The sequence below is a fragment of the Ranitomeya imitator genome, chromosome 4 (assembly GCF_032444005.1).
Source record: "Ranitomeya imitator isolate aRanImi1 chromosome 4, aRanImi1.pri, whole genome shotgun sequence".
NCBI lineage: Eukaryota > Metazoa > Chordata > Amphibia > Anura > Dendrobatidae > Ranitomeya > Ranitomeya imitator.
Genome location: NC_091285.1, coordinates 581,029,899 through 581,048,805, shown reverse-complemented (window position 1 = coordinate 581,048,805; position 18,907 = coordinate 581,029,899). Strand labels below are relative to the sequence as shown.

Sequence of the window (18,907 nt, the reverse complement as noted above, 5' to 3'; positions counted from 1 at the left end):
GTTTATTTGTGATAAAAACGGAAATTTGGCGAAAATTTTGAAAATTTCGCAATTTTCACATTTTGAATTTTTATTCTGTTAAACCAGAGAGTTATGTGACACAAAATAGTTAATAAATAACATTTCCCACACGTCTACTTTACATCAGCACAATTTTGGAAACAAAATTTTTTTTTGCTAGGAAGTTATAAGGGTTAAAATTTGACCAGCGATTTCTCATTTTTACAACGAAATTTACAAAACCATTTTTTTTAGGGACCACCTCACATTTGAAGTCAGTTTGAGGGGTCTATATGGCTGAAAATACCCAAAAGTGACACCATTCTAAAAACTGCACCCCTCAAGGTGCACAAAACCACATTCAAGAAGTTTATTAACCCTTCAGGTGCTTCACAGCAGCAGAAGCAACATGGAAGGAAAAAATGAACATTTAACTTTTTAGTCACAAAAATGATTTTTCAGCAACAATTTTTTTATTTTCCCAATGGTAAAAGGAGAAACTGAACCACGTACGTTGTTGTCCAATTTGTCCTGAGTACGCTGATACCTCATATGTGGGGGTAAACCACTGTTTGGGCGCACGGCAGGGCTTGGAAGGGAAGGAGCGCCATTTGACTTTTTGAATGAAAAATTGGCTGCACTCTTTAGCGGACACCATGTCACATTTGGAGAGCCCCCGTGTGCCTAAAAATTGGAGCTCCCCCACAAGTGACCCCATTTTGGAAACTAGACGCCCCAAGGAACTTATCTAGATGCATAGTGAGCCCTTTAAACCCCCAGGTGCTTCACAAATTGATCCGTAAAAATGAAAAAGTACTTTTTTTTCACAAAAAAATTCTTTTAGCCTCAATTTTTTCATTTTCACATGGACAACAGGATAAAATGGATCCTAAAATTTGTTTGGCAATTTCTCCTGAGTACACCGATACTTCACATGTGGGGGTAAACCACTGTTTGGGCACATGGTAAGGCTCGGAAGGGAAGGAGCGCCATTTGACTTTTTGAATGAAAAATTATCTCCATCGATAGCGGACACCATGTCGCGTTTGGAGAGACCCTGTGTGCTTAAACATTGGAGCTCCCCCACAAGTGACCCCATTTTGGAAACTGGACCCCCCAAGGAACTTATCTAGATGCCTAGTGAGCACTTTAAACCCTCAGGTGCTTCACAAATTGATCCGTAAAAATGAAAAAGTACTTTTTTTTCACAAAAAATTTATTTTCGCCTCAATTTTTTCATTTTCACATAGGCAATAGGATAAAATGGATCCTAAAATTTGTTGAGCAATTTCTCCCGAGTACGCCGATACCTCATATGTGGGGGTAAACCACTGTTTGGGCACACGGCAGGGCTCGGAAGGGAAGGCGCGCCTTTTAACTTTTTGAATGGAAAATTAGCTCCAATTGTTAGCGGACACCATGTCGCATTTGGAGAGCCCCTGTGTGCCTATGCAATGGAGCTCCCCCACAAGTGACCCCATTTTGGAAACTAGACCCCCCAAGGAACTTATCTAGATGCATACTGAGCACTTTAAACCCCCAGGTGCTTCACAGAAGTTTATAATGCAGAGCCATGAAAATAAAAAATAATTTTTCTTTTCTCAAAAATGATTTTTTAGCCTGGAATTTCCTATTTTGCCAATGGTAATAGGAGAAATTGGACCACAAATGTTGTTGTCCAGTTTGTCCTGAGTATGCAGATACCCCATATGTGGGGGTAAACCACTGTTTGGGCGCACGGCAGGGCTCAGAAGGGAAGGCACGCCATTTGGCTTTTTAAATGGAAAATTATCTCCAATCATTAGCGGACACCATGTCGCGTTTGGAGAGCCCCTGTGTGCCTAAACATTGGAGATCCCCCACAAATTACCCCATTTTGGAAACTAGACCCCCAAAGGAACTAATCTAGATGTGTAGTGAGCACTTTGAACCCTCAAGTGCTTCACAGAAGTTTATAATGCAGAGCCATGAAAATAAAAAAAAAAATTATTTTCTCAAAAATGAATTTTAGCCCGCAATTTTTTATTTTCCCAAGGGTAACAGGAGAAATTTGACCGCAAAAGTTGTTGTCCAGTTTCTCCTGAGTACGCTGATACCCCATATGTGGGGGTAAACCACTGTTTAGGCACATGCTGGGGCTCGGAAGTGAAGTAGTGACGTTTTGAAATGCAGACTTTGATGGAATGCTCTGCGGGCGTCACGTTGCGTTTGCAGAGCCCCTGATGTGGCTAAACAGTAGAAACCCCCCACAAGTGACCCCATTTTGGAAACTAGACCCCGAAAGGAACTTATCTAGATGTGAGGTGAGCACTTTGAACCCCCAAGTGCTTCACAGAAGTTCATAACACAGAGCAGTGAAAATAATAAATACGTTTTCTTTCCTCAAAAATAATTTTTTAGCCCAGAATTTTTTATTTTCCCAAGGGTTACAGGAGAAATTGGACCACAAAAGTTGTTGTCCAGTTTCTCCTGAGTACGCTGATACCCCATGTGTGGGGGTAAACCACTGTTTGGGCACACGTGGGGGCTCAGAAGGGAAGTAGTGACTTTTGAAATGCAGACTTTGATGGAATGGTCTGTGGGCGTCACATTGCGTTTGCAGAGCCCCTGGTGTGCCTAAACAGTAGAAACCCCCCACAAGTGACCCCATTTTGGAAACTAGACCCCCAAAGGAACTTATCTAGATGTGTGGTGAGCACTTTCAACCCCCAAGTGCTTTACAGAAGTTTATAACGCAGAGCCGTGAAAATAATAAATACGTTTTCTTTCCTCAAAAATAATTTTTTAGCCCAGAATTTTTTATTTTCCCAAGGGTTACAGGAGAAATTGGACCACAAAAGTTGTTGTCCAGTTTCTCCTGAGTACGCTGATACCCCATGTGTGGGGGTAAACCACTGTTTGGGCACACGTGGGGGCTCAGAAGGGAAGTAGTGACTTTTGAAATGCAGACTTTGATGGAATGGTCTGCGGGCGTCACATTGCGTTTGCAGAGCCCCTGGTGTGCCTAAACAGTAGAAACCCCCCACAAGTGACCCCATTTTGGAAACTAGACCCCCAAAGGAACTTATCTAGATGTGTGGTGAGCACTTTCAACCCCCAAGTGCTTTACAGAAGTTTATAACGCAGAGCCGTGAAAATAATAAATACGTTTTCTTTCCTCAAAAATAATTTTTTAGCCCAGAATTTTTTATTTTCCCAAGGGTTACAGGAGAAATTGGACCACAAAAGTTGTTGTCCAGTTTCTCCTGAGTACGCTGATGCCCCATGTGTGGGGGTAAACCACTGTTTGGGCACACGTGGGGGCTCAGAAGGGAAGTAGTGACTTTTGAAATGCAGACTTTGATGGAATGGTCTGCGGGCGTCACGTTGCGTTTGCAGAGCCCCTGGTGTGCCTAAACAGTAGAAACCCCCCACAAGTGACCCCATTTTGGAAACTAGACCCCCCAAGGAACTTATCTAGATATGTGGTGAGCACTTTGAACCCCCAAGTGCTTCACAGACGTTTACAACGCAGAGCCGTGAAAATAAAAAATCATTTTTCTTTCCTCAAAAATGATGTTTTAGCAAGCAATTTTTTATTTTCTCAAGGGTAACAGGAGAAATTGGACCCCAGTAATTGTTGCGCAGTTTGTCCTGAGTATGCTGGTACCCCATATGTGGGGGTAAACCACTGTTTGGGCACACGTCGGGGTTCGGAAGTGAGGGAGCACCATTTGAATTTTTGAATACAAGATTGGCTGGAATCAATGGTGGCGCCATGTTGCGTTTGGAGACCCCCTGAAGTGCCTAAACAGTGGAAACCCCTCAATTCTACCTCCAACACACCCCTAACCCTTATCCCAACTGTAGCCGTAACCCTAATCACAACCCTAACCCCAACACACCCCTAACCACAACCCTAACCCCAACACACCCCTAACCCTAACCACAACCCTAATTCCAACCCAACTCTAAGGCTATGTGCCAACGTTGCGGATTCGTATGAGATTTTTCAGCATCATTTTTGAAAAATCCGCGGGTAAAAGGCACTGCGTTTTACCTGTGGATTTACCGTGGATTTCCAGTGTTTTTTGTGCGGATTTCACCTGTGGATTCCTATTGAGGAACAGGTGTAAAACGCTGCGGAATCCGCACAAAGAATTGGCATGCTGCGGAAAATACAACGCAGCGTTCCCGCGCTGTATTTTCTGCACCATGGGCACAGCGGATTTGGTTTTTCATATGTTTACATGGTACTGTAAACCCGATGGAACACTGCTGCGGATCCGCAGCGGCCAATCCGCACCGTGTGCACATAGCCTAATTCTAAAGGTATGTGCACACGCTGCGGAAAACGCTGCGGATCCGCAGCAGTTTCCCATGAGTTTACAGTTCAATGTGAAGCTATGGGAACCAAAAATCGCTGTACACATGCTGCGGAAAAACTGCACGGAAACGCAGCGGTTTACATTCCGCAGCATGTCACTTCTTTCTGCGGATTCCGCAGCGGTTTTAGAACTGCTCCAATAGAAAATCGCAGTTGTAAAACCGCAGTGAAATGCGCAGAAAAACCGCGGTAAATCCACGATAAATCGGCAGCGGTTTAGCACTGTGGATTTTTCAAATCCGCTGCGGAAAAATCCGCATAGGACCAGAATACGTGTGCACATACCGAAACCCTAACCCTAGCCCTAACCCTACCCCTAACCCTACCCCTACCCCTAACCCTAACCCTACCCCTACCCCTAACCCTACCCCTAACCCTACCCCTAACCCTAACCCTAGTTCTTACCCCAACCTTAGTGAAAAAAAAAAAATTCTTTATTTTTTTTATTGTCCCTATCTATGGGGGTGACAAAGGGGGGGGGGGTCATTTACTATTTTTTTTATTTTGATCACTGAGATAGGATATATCTCAGTGATCAAAATTCACTCTGGAACGAATCTGCCGGCCGGCAGATTCGGCGGGCGCACTGCACATGCGCCCGCCATTTTGGAAGATGGCGGCGCCCAGGAAAGAAGACGGACGGACCTCGGGCGGCCAGGTAAGTATAAGGGGGGGGAGATCAGGGCACGGGGGGGCGTCGGAGCACGGGGGGGTGGATCGGATCATGGGGGGGGTGGATCGGAACACGGGAGGGAGGATTGGAGCACGGGGAAGGATTGGAGCACGGGTGAGGGATCGCTGTGCGGGGGGGGTGGATCGGAGCACGGGGGGGGGTCGCTGTGTGCGGGGGGGGGATCGGAGTGCGGGGGGGTTTGATTGCAGCACAGGGGGTGTGATTGGTGCACGGGGAAGCGGACAGGAGGACGGGGGAGCGGAGCACAGGACGGAGGGGAGCGGACCACAGATCGGGGGGCTGGGGGGGCGATCGGAGGGGTGGGGTGGGTGCACATAAGTGTTTCCAGCCATGGCCGATGATATTGCAGCATCGGCCATGGCTGGATTGTAATATTTCACCAGTTTTTTAGGTGAAATATTACAAATCGCTCTGATTGGCAGTTTCACTTTCAACAGCCAATCAGAGCGATCGTAGCCACGAGGGGGTGAAGCCACCCCCCCTGGGCTAAACTACCACTCCCCCTGTCCCTGCAGATCGGGTGAAATGGGAGTTAACCCTTTCACCCGGCCTGCAGGGACGCGATCTTTCCATGACGCATATGCTGCGTCATGGGTCGGAATGGCACCGACTTTCATGACGCAGCGTATGCGTCAAAGGTCGGGAAGGGGTTAATAAAGGTGTGTATTTAAAAAAAAAAAAAAAAAAAAGCACTTATTTGTTTCTTTTTTAGTGGGTCCTTGAAGCTAATTATAATTTGGTCAGTAGGGGTAACCATCTCAGGTATGGACCCTCTGTTTAGGGGGGGTGTTCATCATAGTATCACCCCTTGTGTGGAGGAGTAAACATCTCGGGTGTGGCCCCTGGATGGAGGGGTGTACATCATAGTATGACCCCCTGGAATGGAGATGTAACCATCTTTGGTATGGCCCCCTGGTGTGGAGGAGTGACCATCACGGTATGGCCCCCTGGTCTTAAGAAGCATTTATATCTTACAAGACCCTGTTAGGGTAAAGTCCCTGTGGTCATGGCAATCATATTCTACATGCATACAAATTGGGTTTTGGACGAGGTCCTGAATAGAACCTGGACAGGTTATATGCCTGGGGTGTTGGACGAGGTCCTGAATAGTACCTGGACAGGTCATATGCCTGGGGTGTTGGACGAGGTCCTGAATAGTACCTGGACAGGTCATATGCCTGGGGTGTTGGACGAGGTCCTGAATAATACCTGGACAGGTCATATGCCTGGGGTGTTGGACTACATTCTGAATAGCACCTGGACAGGTTATATGCCTGGGGTATTGGACTGACGTCCTGAATAGCACCTGGACAGGTCATATGCCTGGGATGTTGGACTGATGTCCTGAATAGCACCTGGACAGGTTATATGCCTGGGGTGTTGGACTGACGTCCTGAATAGCACCTGGACAGGTCATATGCCTGGGGTGTTGGACGAGGTCCTGAATAGTACCTGTGACTTGAGAATGCTGAGGCACAGATTTTGACTGTTTATATTGACCAACTCCTATTTCTTTCAAGGTTGTTGTCTGGACGATGCAGTAATCTGGGGCATTAAACTGAAGAGCAATGTACCTAATATGGGTGCCCTGGAGTCAGTGGGAGTGACTAAGAGAAAAGTAATAAAGTGCATCCCAATGCCCTTGAGCCAGTGGGAGCGGCTCGGGGTGAAGACATCAAGTGCATTAACACGAAGGGCAATGTGCCTATTCCCAATGCCTTTGTCCCAGTTGGAGAAGGTTAATGGTATATGTTATCAAGTGCCTGTAAAGCAATTAACAATGGCGTGGCAAGGTTATTAATAATGTCTTTGTAGACTTTTCTGCTATAGGCTTATTTCATTTACCATGTCCAAATATTGCAGAAATTATTTCAATTAGTTAATGATCGGTTATAATGTCGATATTATATTGTGTATGGCTTTTAATTACTCTTTGCTTATAGTATCTTTCTCTTTACATACACTCATCACTTTTTGGGTAGTAATAGTAAGTGGGTTTAAGAATTTGTTACTGCACAGCCCAGCAACTGTATGTAATGGTGGTTTCTTGAACTGAAATCTGTGAATTAGTGAGTTATTAGAGCTGGCTACAATACATGCAGTATAATAGTTTTTGAGGCATCACAGATGTCATTATACAGATAGTCAGACTGTGGCTACCCCTTTGTTATGGTTTAGTTTCTGCATTCCCTATTATAGGATCCACATTGCAGGATGTTTAGCGGCTGGTATTTTGCTGTAGTTACCATATTATCGATCATAATTTGGTAGTGTTGCATTGTTAAAATTAATCTGTTGCAGTCCTGGAATTTTGTTCCTTATATGCACAGTCTTTCCATAGCATGCAGAACTGGTTGATGACTTTATTAGGCATGGGTGATGGGGGTCGAGTCCATTCAAGGTGTCAAATGGCCTCGCTGGTGGCGGTTTAGGAGTCAGGTGGAAGTTGCAGACAAGTTAAGGTGGACTCATTTTAACTAATAGAGGATGTAAAACCTCATGGTGGTGAGCAGGCTCGGCTTTGGTGGCCAGCCTCAAGGACGTTGTAATGGTAACATCAATCAGGGGCGGGCACAGTGGTTAAGCACAGGAGTGAGGATAATAGGGTCATTGGTGCCCTGAAAGTTTACTGGCTCTGCTTGAATGGCAAGTCAGTGCATGCCGCCCCTTTATGGCTGTCTGTCCTGGTGCTGTATGTCAGACAGCTGGGGATATCGCAGTACTTGTGAATCCCAATGTACTAGCACTCCACCTGACTCCTACTGTGATTATTTAATCCTGTGATTTGAATAAAAGCTGTGGCCATTTTGACAACCAAAATAATGTGTTTTGTGTATTTATTTTAGTACCTAGGTTTACAGTAGTTATGGTGGTTTTAAGGAGGAGTGGGGTCCATCCCATATCCAAAAGTCAAAACTATGTTTCAGTGGGGAGAGTGGTGACAAGCTCTGACAGATACCTGGCTGTGGTTTATCTTCTGTCAAGAAGATAACAACCCAACATGTTGACATTGGATGAGAAGGATGTCAGGAGAGAGTGGAAACAACCCCATAAACATCAGGCATTCCACCGAAATCAGAATTTTCAGCCGAATATCATTTGCAGGGTATCAGCCTTTTGCCTTGTCAGGATGCGATCTTCTCATTGTCCTGCACATTTAAGCGTTAGAAAAACATGCTTCAACTAAAACGAATTTCAACATTATTAAGATTAGTCATACCCTGTAAATGTCTGGAAATCTGATACAAGTTGGGATCCGGTGGAGCTATTAACCTCAAACTTCTGTATAACCCACAATCTGTATCTGCGTGTCACTTGTGGTTTTTATCAAACCTCCTGGATTTTACAAGTCTCTTGGTGGTGTCTTGAAATATATATCTGCTGTCCTTCAGTACCTTTGCAGTCTGAAGAATGAATATCTATTTTTCTCAACTTCCATTTTCCATTTCAGCTATTTGTAAATGTCATGCAAACTAATCTATTAAGGGAAGATGGGAGATGTAGGTTTGCAGTTAACCATTCTTTTATTTATTTTATCCTATAACTAAGCTAAAACAAAAGCTGGCAAGTCTATAGTGGGTCTAAATAAAACAATATTTGAATATTATAATTTTTTGTGTAATTAATAATAAGGTTGCTACTTTGAAGAACCTAGAATATAAGACATAATTTCAGTTGTTTCACACTTTTTTGTTAAGTATATAATTCCACATGTGTTAATTCATAGTTTTGATGCCTTCAGTGTGAATGTACAATTTTCATAGTCATGAAAATACAGAAAAATCTTTAAATGAGAAGGTGTGTCCTAACCTTTGGTCTGTACTGCATTTTACTTTATTATATAGCGCCATGAATTTCCACTTTACAGATGTCATCATCACTGTCCCCATCGGGACTCACAATCTAGATTCCTTATCAATATGTCTTTAGAGTATGGGAGGAAACCGGAAAACCCAGAGGAATCCCACCAAAAAAAACAGATAATACTCTTGGTGGGAATTGAACCCAGGATCCCAGCACTGCAAGGCTATAATAAGTGCAAGGGTTGCAATTGCACCCAGGCCCTGGAGCCTAAGGGGCCCAAAAAGTACCTTTGGCCTATATGAAGAGACCAATACTATTAAAGACTTGCAATAAATTAGGGCTCCATTGGAGCTTTGGGGACCATAAGCATCAAGTTCCGCCACTGCTGATAACCCTCAGCACGGACTACCCAACATCTGTACTGTGAGCTACACTAAACTAAGCAGTGCCCTGTTTGTCACTCTTAGCTACTGTCTTTACAGCAAGAGCAAGGGCAGGCTAGGAAAGATAGCTAACACTAGTGAAGACAGAGAAAGGATTCAGAAGGATCTAGATAAGTTTAAACAATGGGCAGCAACTAATAGGATGGTATTTAACAGGGAGAAATGCAAGATTCTAAATCTGGGCAAGAAAAATGAAAATTACATCTACAGAATGGGAGGCATAGAAATAAGCAATAACACGTGTGAAAAAGACTTTGGTATATTAATAGATCACAGACTTCACATTAGTCAACAGTGTGATGCAGCAGCAAAGAAGGCAAACACAGTTTTAGGATGTATTAAGAGAAGCATAGAGTCTTGATCACGTGAAGTAATTATCACTCTATATTCCTCATTGGTGAGGCCTCATCTGGAATACTATGTCCAGCTCTGGCCACCACATTTTAAAAAAAAAGACATTGAAAAACTGGAGCAAGTTCAGAGAAGAGCTACCAGGATGGTGAGTGGGCTACAAAGTATGTTCTGCGAGGAATGGTCAAAGGATCTGGGAATGTTTAGCTTGCAAAAAGAAGGCTAAGAGGAGACTTAATAGCTGTCTACAAATATCTGAAGGGATGTCACAGTGTAGAGGGATCATCCTTATTATCATTTGCACATGGTAACACAAGAAGCACTACAATGAAACTGAAAGGGAGAAGGTACAGATTAGATATTAGAAAAAACTTTTTGACAGTGAGGGAGATCAATGAGTGGAACAGGCTGCCACGAGAGGTGGTGAGTTCTCCTTCAATGGAAGTCTTCAAACAGAGGCTGGACAGACATCTGTCTGGGATGATTTAGTGAATCCTGCATTGAGCAGGGGGTTGGAAACGATGATCCTAGAGGCCCCTTCCAACTATAACATTCTATGATTCTATGAAGTGCTGTAAAATCCTATGGCGCGTGCTCTTGCACTGAACAAGGTAGCCTGGCAGCAGGAAAAGGATGCAGATTTGGGAAGAGTGATTAAGAAAAATGATTACACTACAGTGTCTTGCACTATGAACATTCTCTTGTGTAATCGGAGGAACACTTTAATACATACGCGCAACATGCATAGTGTGAGACAGTGACAGGCGTTGTTGTGAATGGCCGGTATGTGTTGCAGAGGAGAAGGTCCTCTGTGCTGTAAGCCTGAAATGTTGCTCTGGTACCTGTGGTTCCATGAGCCTTGTTTAGCTTGTAAGGGGCTGGGCTTACAGGGTTAGCCGGAGAGGTGAGCGGGTCTGGCTAACCCCACAGCTCCCATCAAGGGGTGGGTCTCATACGTTATAATGAGACTGTGGTGTGATCACATGGTCTCTGTGTTGGAAGGTCCTGCAAGAGGACTGGATTCCTGAATAGCACATGGTGATGCCATGTACCTGCAGAGTCTGTGACGGCTAACTGCATTGGGGAAGCTACCGACCTTCTGAGGCTCTGGAACTGTCGGGTTTGACCTGTTGAGCAAGTCATCATCCGGAACAGTGATCCCTGTAAGGCAGCTTCCCTGGAAGCCAGGACTGACAAGGAGTCAGCATGTGGAGCGGAGCTCCTGGAAGGTAACCTCAGACAAGGGGGGTTGTAAGAAAGGCAGAGAGAGGTGTATCTGCTACATGAACAGACTGGTGTCTTATTATGTTCGTGAATATAATGAAACGGACTGTACTGTATACGGTTTATGCTGTGTCCCCCAACACATACAGTGAGTGCTGCACTACAATAGATATGTATCTTTCAATGGATCAGAGTTCTAGACCGTTTGTATAAAGGTCAGAACTACCTTGAAATTCTTTTGAAACAGACTACAAGCCTGGCACATCTCTATCAGCGTGGCTGAACCTCTACAGAGCAAAAGGACAGAAGTTTTTTTCCTACAGCAGATTACTATATCGTGACTGGTGACAAACTACCCCTCTATTTGTAAATTCTATTTGTAAATTTCCCTTTTTTTATTCTGCTAATCCATGCAGGTTGGTGATTGGTGCCCCCTTTGATCACAATGGAGCTCAGAGAACAGGAGACATCTACAAATGTCCAGTCACCAATGACACATCTACTGACTGCAGTAAGCTTGGAATTGGTAGGTGACATATCATCATTTATGGGTTTTTCTTCAGGCTTATACGGTCTAAAGATTGAAGATAATATGCAGTTACAGTGCCTTGCGAAAGTATTCAGCCCCCTGGAACTTTTCAACCTTTTCCCACATATCATGCTTCAAACATAAAGATGCCAAATGAAAATTTTTGGTGATGAATCAACAACAAGTGGAACACAATTGTGAAGTTGAACAAAATTTGTTGGTTATTTAAAATTTTTGTGGAATTTCAAAAACTGAAAAGTGGGGCGTGCAATATTATTTGGCCCCTTTACTTTCAGTGCAGCAAACTCACTCCAGAAGTTCATTGTGGATCTCTGAATGATCAAATGTTGTCCTAAATGCCTAATGATGGTAAATATAATCCACCTGTGTGTAATCAAGTCTCCGTATAAATGCACCTGCTCTGTGATATTCTCAGGGTTCTGTTTGAAGCACAGAGAACATCATGAAGACCAAGAAACACAACAGGCAGGTCCGTGATACTGTTGTGGAGAAATTTAAAGCCGGATTTGGATACAAAATAATTTCCAAAACTTCAAACATAATAATCTTTAATAATAATAATCTTTATTTTTATATAGCGCTAACATATTCCGCAGTGCTTTACCAGTTTGCACACTTTATCATCACTGTCCCCGATGGGGCTCACAATCTAAATTCCCTATCAGTATGTCTTTGGAGTGTGGGAGGAAACCGGAGTACCCAGAGGAAACCAACGCAAACATGGGGAGAACATACAAACTCCTTGCAGATGTTGTCCAAGGTGGGATTAGAACCCAGGACCCCAGCGCTGCAAGGCTGCAGTGCTATCCACTAAGCCACCGTCTGCCCATGGAGAACTGTGCAAGCTTTCATATTGAAATGGAAGCAGTATCATACCATTGCAATCTACCAACACCTGGCCGTCCCTCTAAACTTTCATCTCAAACAAGGAGAAGACTGATCAGAGATGCAGCTAAGAGGCCCATGATCACTCTGGATGAACTGCAGAGATCTACAGCTGAGGTGGGACGGTCTGTCCATAGGACAACAATCAGTCATACACTGCACAAATCTGGCCTTTATGGAAGAGTGGCAAGAAAAAAGCCATTTCTCCAAGATATCCATAAAAAGTGTTGTTTCAAGTTTGCAACAAGCCATCTGGGAGACACACCAAACATGTGGAAGAAGGTGCTCTGGTCAGATGAAGCCAAAATCAAACTTTGTGGCAACAATGCCAAACGATATGTTTGGATTAAAGGCAACACAGCTCTTCACCCTGAACATACCATCCCCCCTGTCAAACATGGTGGTGGCAGCATCATGGTTTGGGCCTGCTTTTCTTCAGCAGGGACAGGGAAGATGGTTAAAATTGATGGGAAGATGGATGGAGCCAAATACAGGACCATTCTTGAAGAAAACCTGTTGGAGTCGGCAAAAGACCTGAGACTGGGACGGATATTTGTCTTCCAACAAGACAATGATCCCAAACATAGAGCAAAATCTACAATGGAATGGTTCACAAATAAACATATCCGGGTGATAGAATGGCCAAGTCAAAGTCCAGACCTCAATCCAATCGAGAATCTGTGGAAAGAGCTGAAAACTGCTGTTCACAAACGATCTCCATCAAACTTCACTGAGCTCGAACTGTTTGCCAAGGAAGAATGGGCAAGAATTTCAGTCTCTCGATGTACAAAACTGATAGAGACATACCCCAAACGACTTGCAGCTGTAATCGCAGAAAAAGGTGGTGCAACAAATTATTAAGTTAAAGGGGCCGAATAATATTGCACGCCCCACTTTTCAGTTTTGGAATTTCTACAAAAATTTAAAATAACCAATACATTTCGTTCAGCTTCACAATTGTGTTCCACTTGTTGTTGATTCTTCACCAAAAATTTACATTTGGTATCTTTATGTTTGAAGCATGATATGTGGGAAAAGGTTGAAATGTTCCAGAGGGCCGAATACTTTCGCAAGGCAAAGAAAATATAATATTAAAAAATATAAAAAAGATATATTAATCCCAATTTAATGAAGTAGTAGTTCCCATTAGAAACTTTCGCAGCCATATTTATTGTTCCAATGCAAATTACAAAATGAAGCAACTTTGCAAATAGTCTTGATTAAAAATATCCTTCTGTTTTGTATCTACATCTTATATGCAGATCCTTGTGTCGCCTTGGTTACAGGCTATAAACAAAGCCCAAATCAGATGCTGCAGTCATATTGTCTCCTTCATCTTGCTAAGCTCCGGAATGTATTCTTGCCAACAGTCTGTAAATACAGAGTGGACTATAATGGAGGCAAGATTCATGCAGGTACAAACGTGGTCAAAATTGTTGGTACCCCTCGTTTAATGACAGAAAAACCCACAATGGTCACAGAAATAACTTGAATCTGGCAAAAGTAAAAATAAATAAAAGATCTATGAAAATGAACAAATGAAAGTCATACGTTGCTTTTCAACCATGCTTCCACAGAATTTAAAAAAAAAGCAAAAAACTCATGAAATAGGCTTGACAGAAATGATGGTAACTCTGAAAATAATGTGACAAAAGTGACACGTTAAATCAAGGTGTGTCCACTAACTAGCATCTACAATCTTGGAATCAGTGAGTGGGCCTGTATATAGGGCTCCATATACTCACTGTGCTGTTTGGTGACATGGTGTGTATCACACTCAACATGGACCAGAGGAAGCAAAGGAAAGCGTTGCCTCAGGAGATTAGAAAGAAAATTATAGACAAACAGGTTAAAGGTAAAAAATTATAATTACCAAATGCCAGAAGAAACAAAAAATAAACGGCACTGTCTGAAAAAACTGAGACTGTCCCAATCCTGGACCCAGGTGTCATTCAACAGTCATTTTGTTATCAGCCACACATCATGATCACGGGTGCTCTTTGGAAAAAAACAAGTAATTCCACTGATATATGTGAGAAAAAAGAGAAGGCACTCACCAATCTAAAATTCCCAACTTTATTTTATCTTCATTTAAAACTCCATGGCCAGGAGAGTGAGGAACGGAGCTCTTGTGAGCAGGAGCAAACGACGGCAGTTTTGCGCTGTGCTTGCGTTTCTACGGGTCAGCAGAACCAAAAATTATAAGACCATCTCCAAGCAGCTTGATGTTCCTGTGACTACAGTTGCACATATTATTTGGAAATTTAAGATCCATGGGACTGTAGCCAACCTCCCTGGATGTGGCTGCAGGAGGAAAATTGATGACAAATCAAAGAGACGGATAATACGAATGGTAGCAAAAGAGCCCAGAAAAACTTCTCAACAAACTATAGGTAAACTTCAAGCTCAAGGATCATCAGTGTCAGATCGCACCATCTGTCATTGTATGAGCCAAAGTAGACTTCATGGAAGACGATCAGGAAGGACATCATTGTTGAAAAAAAATCATAAAAAAGCCAAACTGGAATTTGTCAAACTACATGTTGACAACCCACAAAGCTTCTGGGAGAATGTCCTATGGACAGATTTGACAAAAATTGAACTTTTTGGCAAGACACATCAGATCTATGTTCACAGACGGAAAAATGAAGCATATCAAGAAAAGAACACTGTCCCTACTGTAAAACATGGAGGAGGCTCTGTTTTGTTCTGGGGCTGCTTTGCTGCATCTGGCACAGGGTGTCTAGAATCTGTGCAGGGTACAATGAAATCTCAAGACTATCAAGGGATTCTAGAGAGAAATGTGCTGCCCAGTGTCAGAAAGCTTGGTATCAGTCATGGATTATGGGTCTTGCAACAGGATAATGACCCAAAACACACAGCTAAAAACACCCAAGAATGTCTAAGAGGAAAACATTGGACTATTCTGAAGTGGCCTTCTATGAGCCCTGACCTAAATTCTATTGAGCATCTTTGGAAAGAGCTGAAACATGCCCGCTGGAAAAGGCAGCCTTCAAACACGAGACAACTGGAGCAGTTTACTCTTGAGGAGTGGGCCAGAATTCCTGTCGAGAGGTGCAGAAGTTTCATTGACAGTTACATGAATCGTTTGATTGCAGTGATTGCCTCAAAAGGTTGTGCTGCAAAATATTAATTTAAGGTTACCATCATTCCTGTCCAGGCCAATTTCATGAGTTTTGTTTTTTTTAATTCTGTGGAAGAATGGTAGAAAAGCAATGTCTGACTTTCAGTTGTTAATTTTCATAGCTCTTTTATTTTTTACTACTTTTGTCAGATTCAAGTTATTTCTGTGACCATTGTGGTTTTTCTGTCATTAAATGAGGGGTACCAACAATTTTGACCATGCGCGTATATTAAAAGGTCTCTCTAAGAATGCAATACAATGTCCCACGTTATGTAATTCGTACTGCAGCCCATCCTTGTCATGTGCCAGGACAGGCTGCAGTCTAAAGAAACACAGCTGCCGAGACCTATGTCTCAACTGACAGAAGCGCTGTTTCATAAGGACTGCAGGAAAACGGCATTGACAGGTGAAGAAATAAATCTTCCCCCCAGCTGACTGAGCACTGAGGTTCGAGAAAAAAAATACTTTGTGCTCAAATGTATTTCCTCTGATTTCACCGCCTTTTTTCCTCTTCTAATGAAGGTATGTGTGCTCGCGCTACAGTTGATTCTTCAGTTGAAGTTGAGGTTTCAAGAGCTGTGTTTCTTCAGATTGCACCCCGTCCTGATAAGGCTACTTTCACACTTGCGTCGGTATGGGTCCGTCGCTAAGCGTCGGCGTGACGTACCGACGCACATTGTGAAAATTTGGCACAACGTGGGCAGCGGATGCAGTTTTTCAACGCATCCGCTGCCCATTGTAATGTCCCAGGGAGGAGGGGGAGGAGTTCTGGCTGCGCATGCGTGGTAGGAAATGGCTGATCCGACGTACGAAAATGTGTTACCGTGCCGACAGTCCGCCAAAACACGATGCATCCAGTGCACGATGGGCGCGACGCATGGCCATCCGTCACAATCTGTCGCTAATACAAGTCTATGGGAAAATGCAGGATTCTGCAAATTTTTTTGCAGGATCCTGCATTCTCAAAAAACAACGGATTGTGATGGAAGCTGAAAAACACAAGTGTCAAAGTAGCCTAAGTGACAAGGACAGGCTGACGATTGTATTACGTGATGAGGGCCATTTTGTTACATTCTTAGAAAACCCCTATAAGTAAGGGGCATTCCTGGGCAAGGGTTGTACAGTGGCATGGAAAAGATTTGGTACCAATCTTCAAAATTACTGTTATTATGAACAGTTAAGCAAGTTGAAGATGAAATGATCTCTAAAAGGTTTAAAGCTAAAGATGACACGTTCCCTTTGTATTTTAGACAATGTATACATATATATATATATATTTTTTTTTTTTTTGTTCATATTTTACATTTTAAAAATTACAAAAAGGAAAATGGGCTGATGCAAAAGTTTGGGCACACTTGTAGATTTGTGTGCTGAGTTACTTTGACCTAGGTTTCAGACCTCAATTAGCCTGTTAGGGTTATGGCTTGTTAATTTTCATCATTAGAAAAGGCCAGGTGATGCATATTTCCCAGATTTATAAAAACCCTACCTCCTCTAACCTTGTCCAAAAAAATGGCAACCATGTATTCTTCTAAACTGCTGCCTAGCACTCTAAAAATAAAAATTTTGGAGGTCCACAAGGCAGGAGAAGGCTATGAGCTGATAGCAAAGCGTTTTCAAGTTGCCCTTTCTTTTACCATATATACTCGAGTATAAGCTGAGATTTTCAGCCCATTTTTGGGGGCTGAAAGTCCCCCTCTCGGCTTACACTCGAGTCATATACCCGGGGGTCGGCAGGGGAGGGGGAGCGGGGGCTGTGTAAGTATACATACCTGCTCCTGGCACGGTCCCTGCAGTCCCTGGCTTCCCCGGCGCTGCAGATTCTTCCTGTACTGAGCGGTCACATGGCACCGCTCATTACAGAAATGAATAGGCGGCTCCACCTCCCATAGGGGAGGAGCCGCATATTCATTGCTGTAAATGATCGGTAACTGTGACCACTCAATTACAGGAAGAAGCTGCAGCGCCGGGGAAGCCAGGGACTGCAGGGACCGCGCCAGGAGCAGGTAAGTATACGGGGAGCGCAGCGCTGCGCTATATTTACCTGCTGCTCGCTCCGGTGCGGCTCCGTCTGCAGCGTCCTCTAGCAGTGACGCTCAGGTTAGAGGGCGCGGTGACGTAGTCAGTGCGCGCCCTCTGCTGAGCGTCAGTGCTGGAGACGGAGCCGCATGAGGAGCAGGTAAATATTGAAAGCGCCGGCGTCCTGAGCAAGAGAGGTGAGTATGTGATATTTTTTTTATTGCAGCACCAGCAGCATTCTATATGGAACAGCTTTTTTATAAGGAGCATCTATGGGGCCATAATCAACGGTGCAGAGCAATAAATATATGGCACAGCTTTATAAGGAGAATCTATGGGGCCATAATGAACAGTGCAGAGCATTATATATGAGGCACAGCTTTATAAGGAGAATCTATGGGGCCATAATCAATGGTGCAGAGCATATATATATATGGGGCACAGCTTTATAAGGAGCATCTATGGGGCCATAATCAAAGGTGCAGAGCATATATACAGTATATATATGGCACAGCTTTATAAGGAGCATCTATGGGGCCATAATGAACGGTGCAGAGCAATATATATGGGGCACAGCTTTATAAGGAGCATCTATGGGGCTATAATGAACGGTGCAGAGCATATATGGCGCAGCTTTATAAGGAGCATCTATGGGGCCATAATCAACGGTGCAGAGCATTCCATATAGCACAGCTTTATGTGGAGCATCTATGGGGCCATAATGAACGGTGCAGAGCATTGTATATAGCACAGTTGTATATGGAGCATCTATGGGGCAATAATGAACGGTATGGGGCATCTATTTTTATTTTTGAAATTTACCAGTAGCTGCTGCATTTCCTACCCTAGGCTTATACTCGAGTCAATAAGTTTTCCCAGTTTTTTGTGGCAAAATTAGGGGAGTCGGCTTATACTCGGGTCGGCTTATACTCGAGTATATACGTTAATTAAGAAGTGTCAGTTAACAGGAACTGAGGAGATCAAGATAAGGTCTGAAAAACCAATCAAAATTTAAGTGAGTACTGCTCATCATAGGATTTCTAGAGAGGCAAATCAGAACTCCAGATTGACTGCAAAAGACCTTCAGAAAGATTTTACAGACTCTGGAGTTGTGGTACATTGTTCTACTGTTCAGAGACACCTGCACAAATACAGCCTTCATGGAAGAGTCATCAGAAGAAAACCTCTATTGCGTCCTCACCATAAAATTCAGCATCAGTAGTATGCAAAAGAGCATTTAAACAAGCCTGATGCATTTTGGAAACAAGTTCTGTGGACCAATGAGATTAAAATAGAGTTTTTTGGCCACAATGATTAAAGGTATATGTGGAGAAAAAAGGGCATAGAATTTCAGGAAATGAACATCTCGCAAACCATTAAGCATGGGGATGGATCAGTTATGTTTTGGGGTTGTATTGCAGCCAAT

At 43.3% G+C, this 18,907-nt stretch overlaps 1 protein-coding gene across 1 annotated transcript in view; it reads left to right on the top strand.

The window, feature by feature from the left end:
* ITGA11 (integrin subunit alpha 11) overlaps positions 1-18,907 on the top strand; it is a 276,560-nt gene that overhangs the window by 98,150 nt on the left and 159,503 nt on the right. The window contains exon 3 of the mRNA XM_069766420.1: positions 11,299-11,408. Coding sequence (XP_069622521.1) covers positions 11,299-11,408 — 110 coding nt within the window. The remainder of the gene's footprint in view (positions 1-11,298; positions 11,409-18,907) is intronic.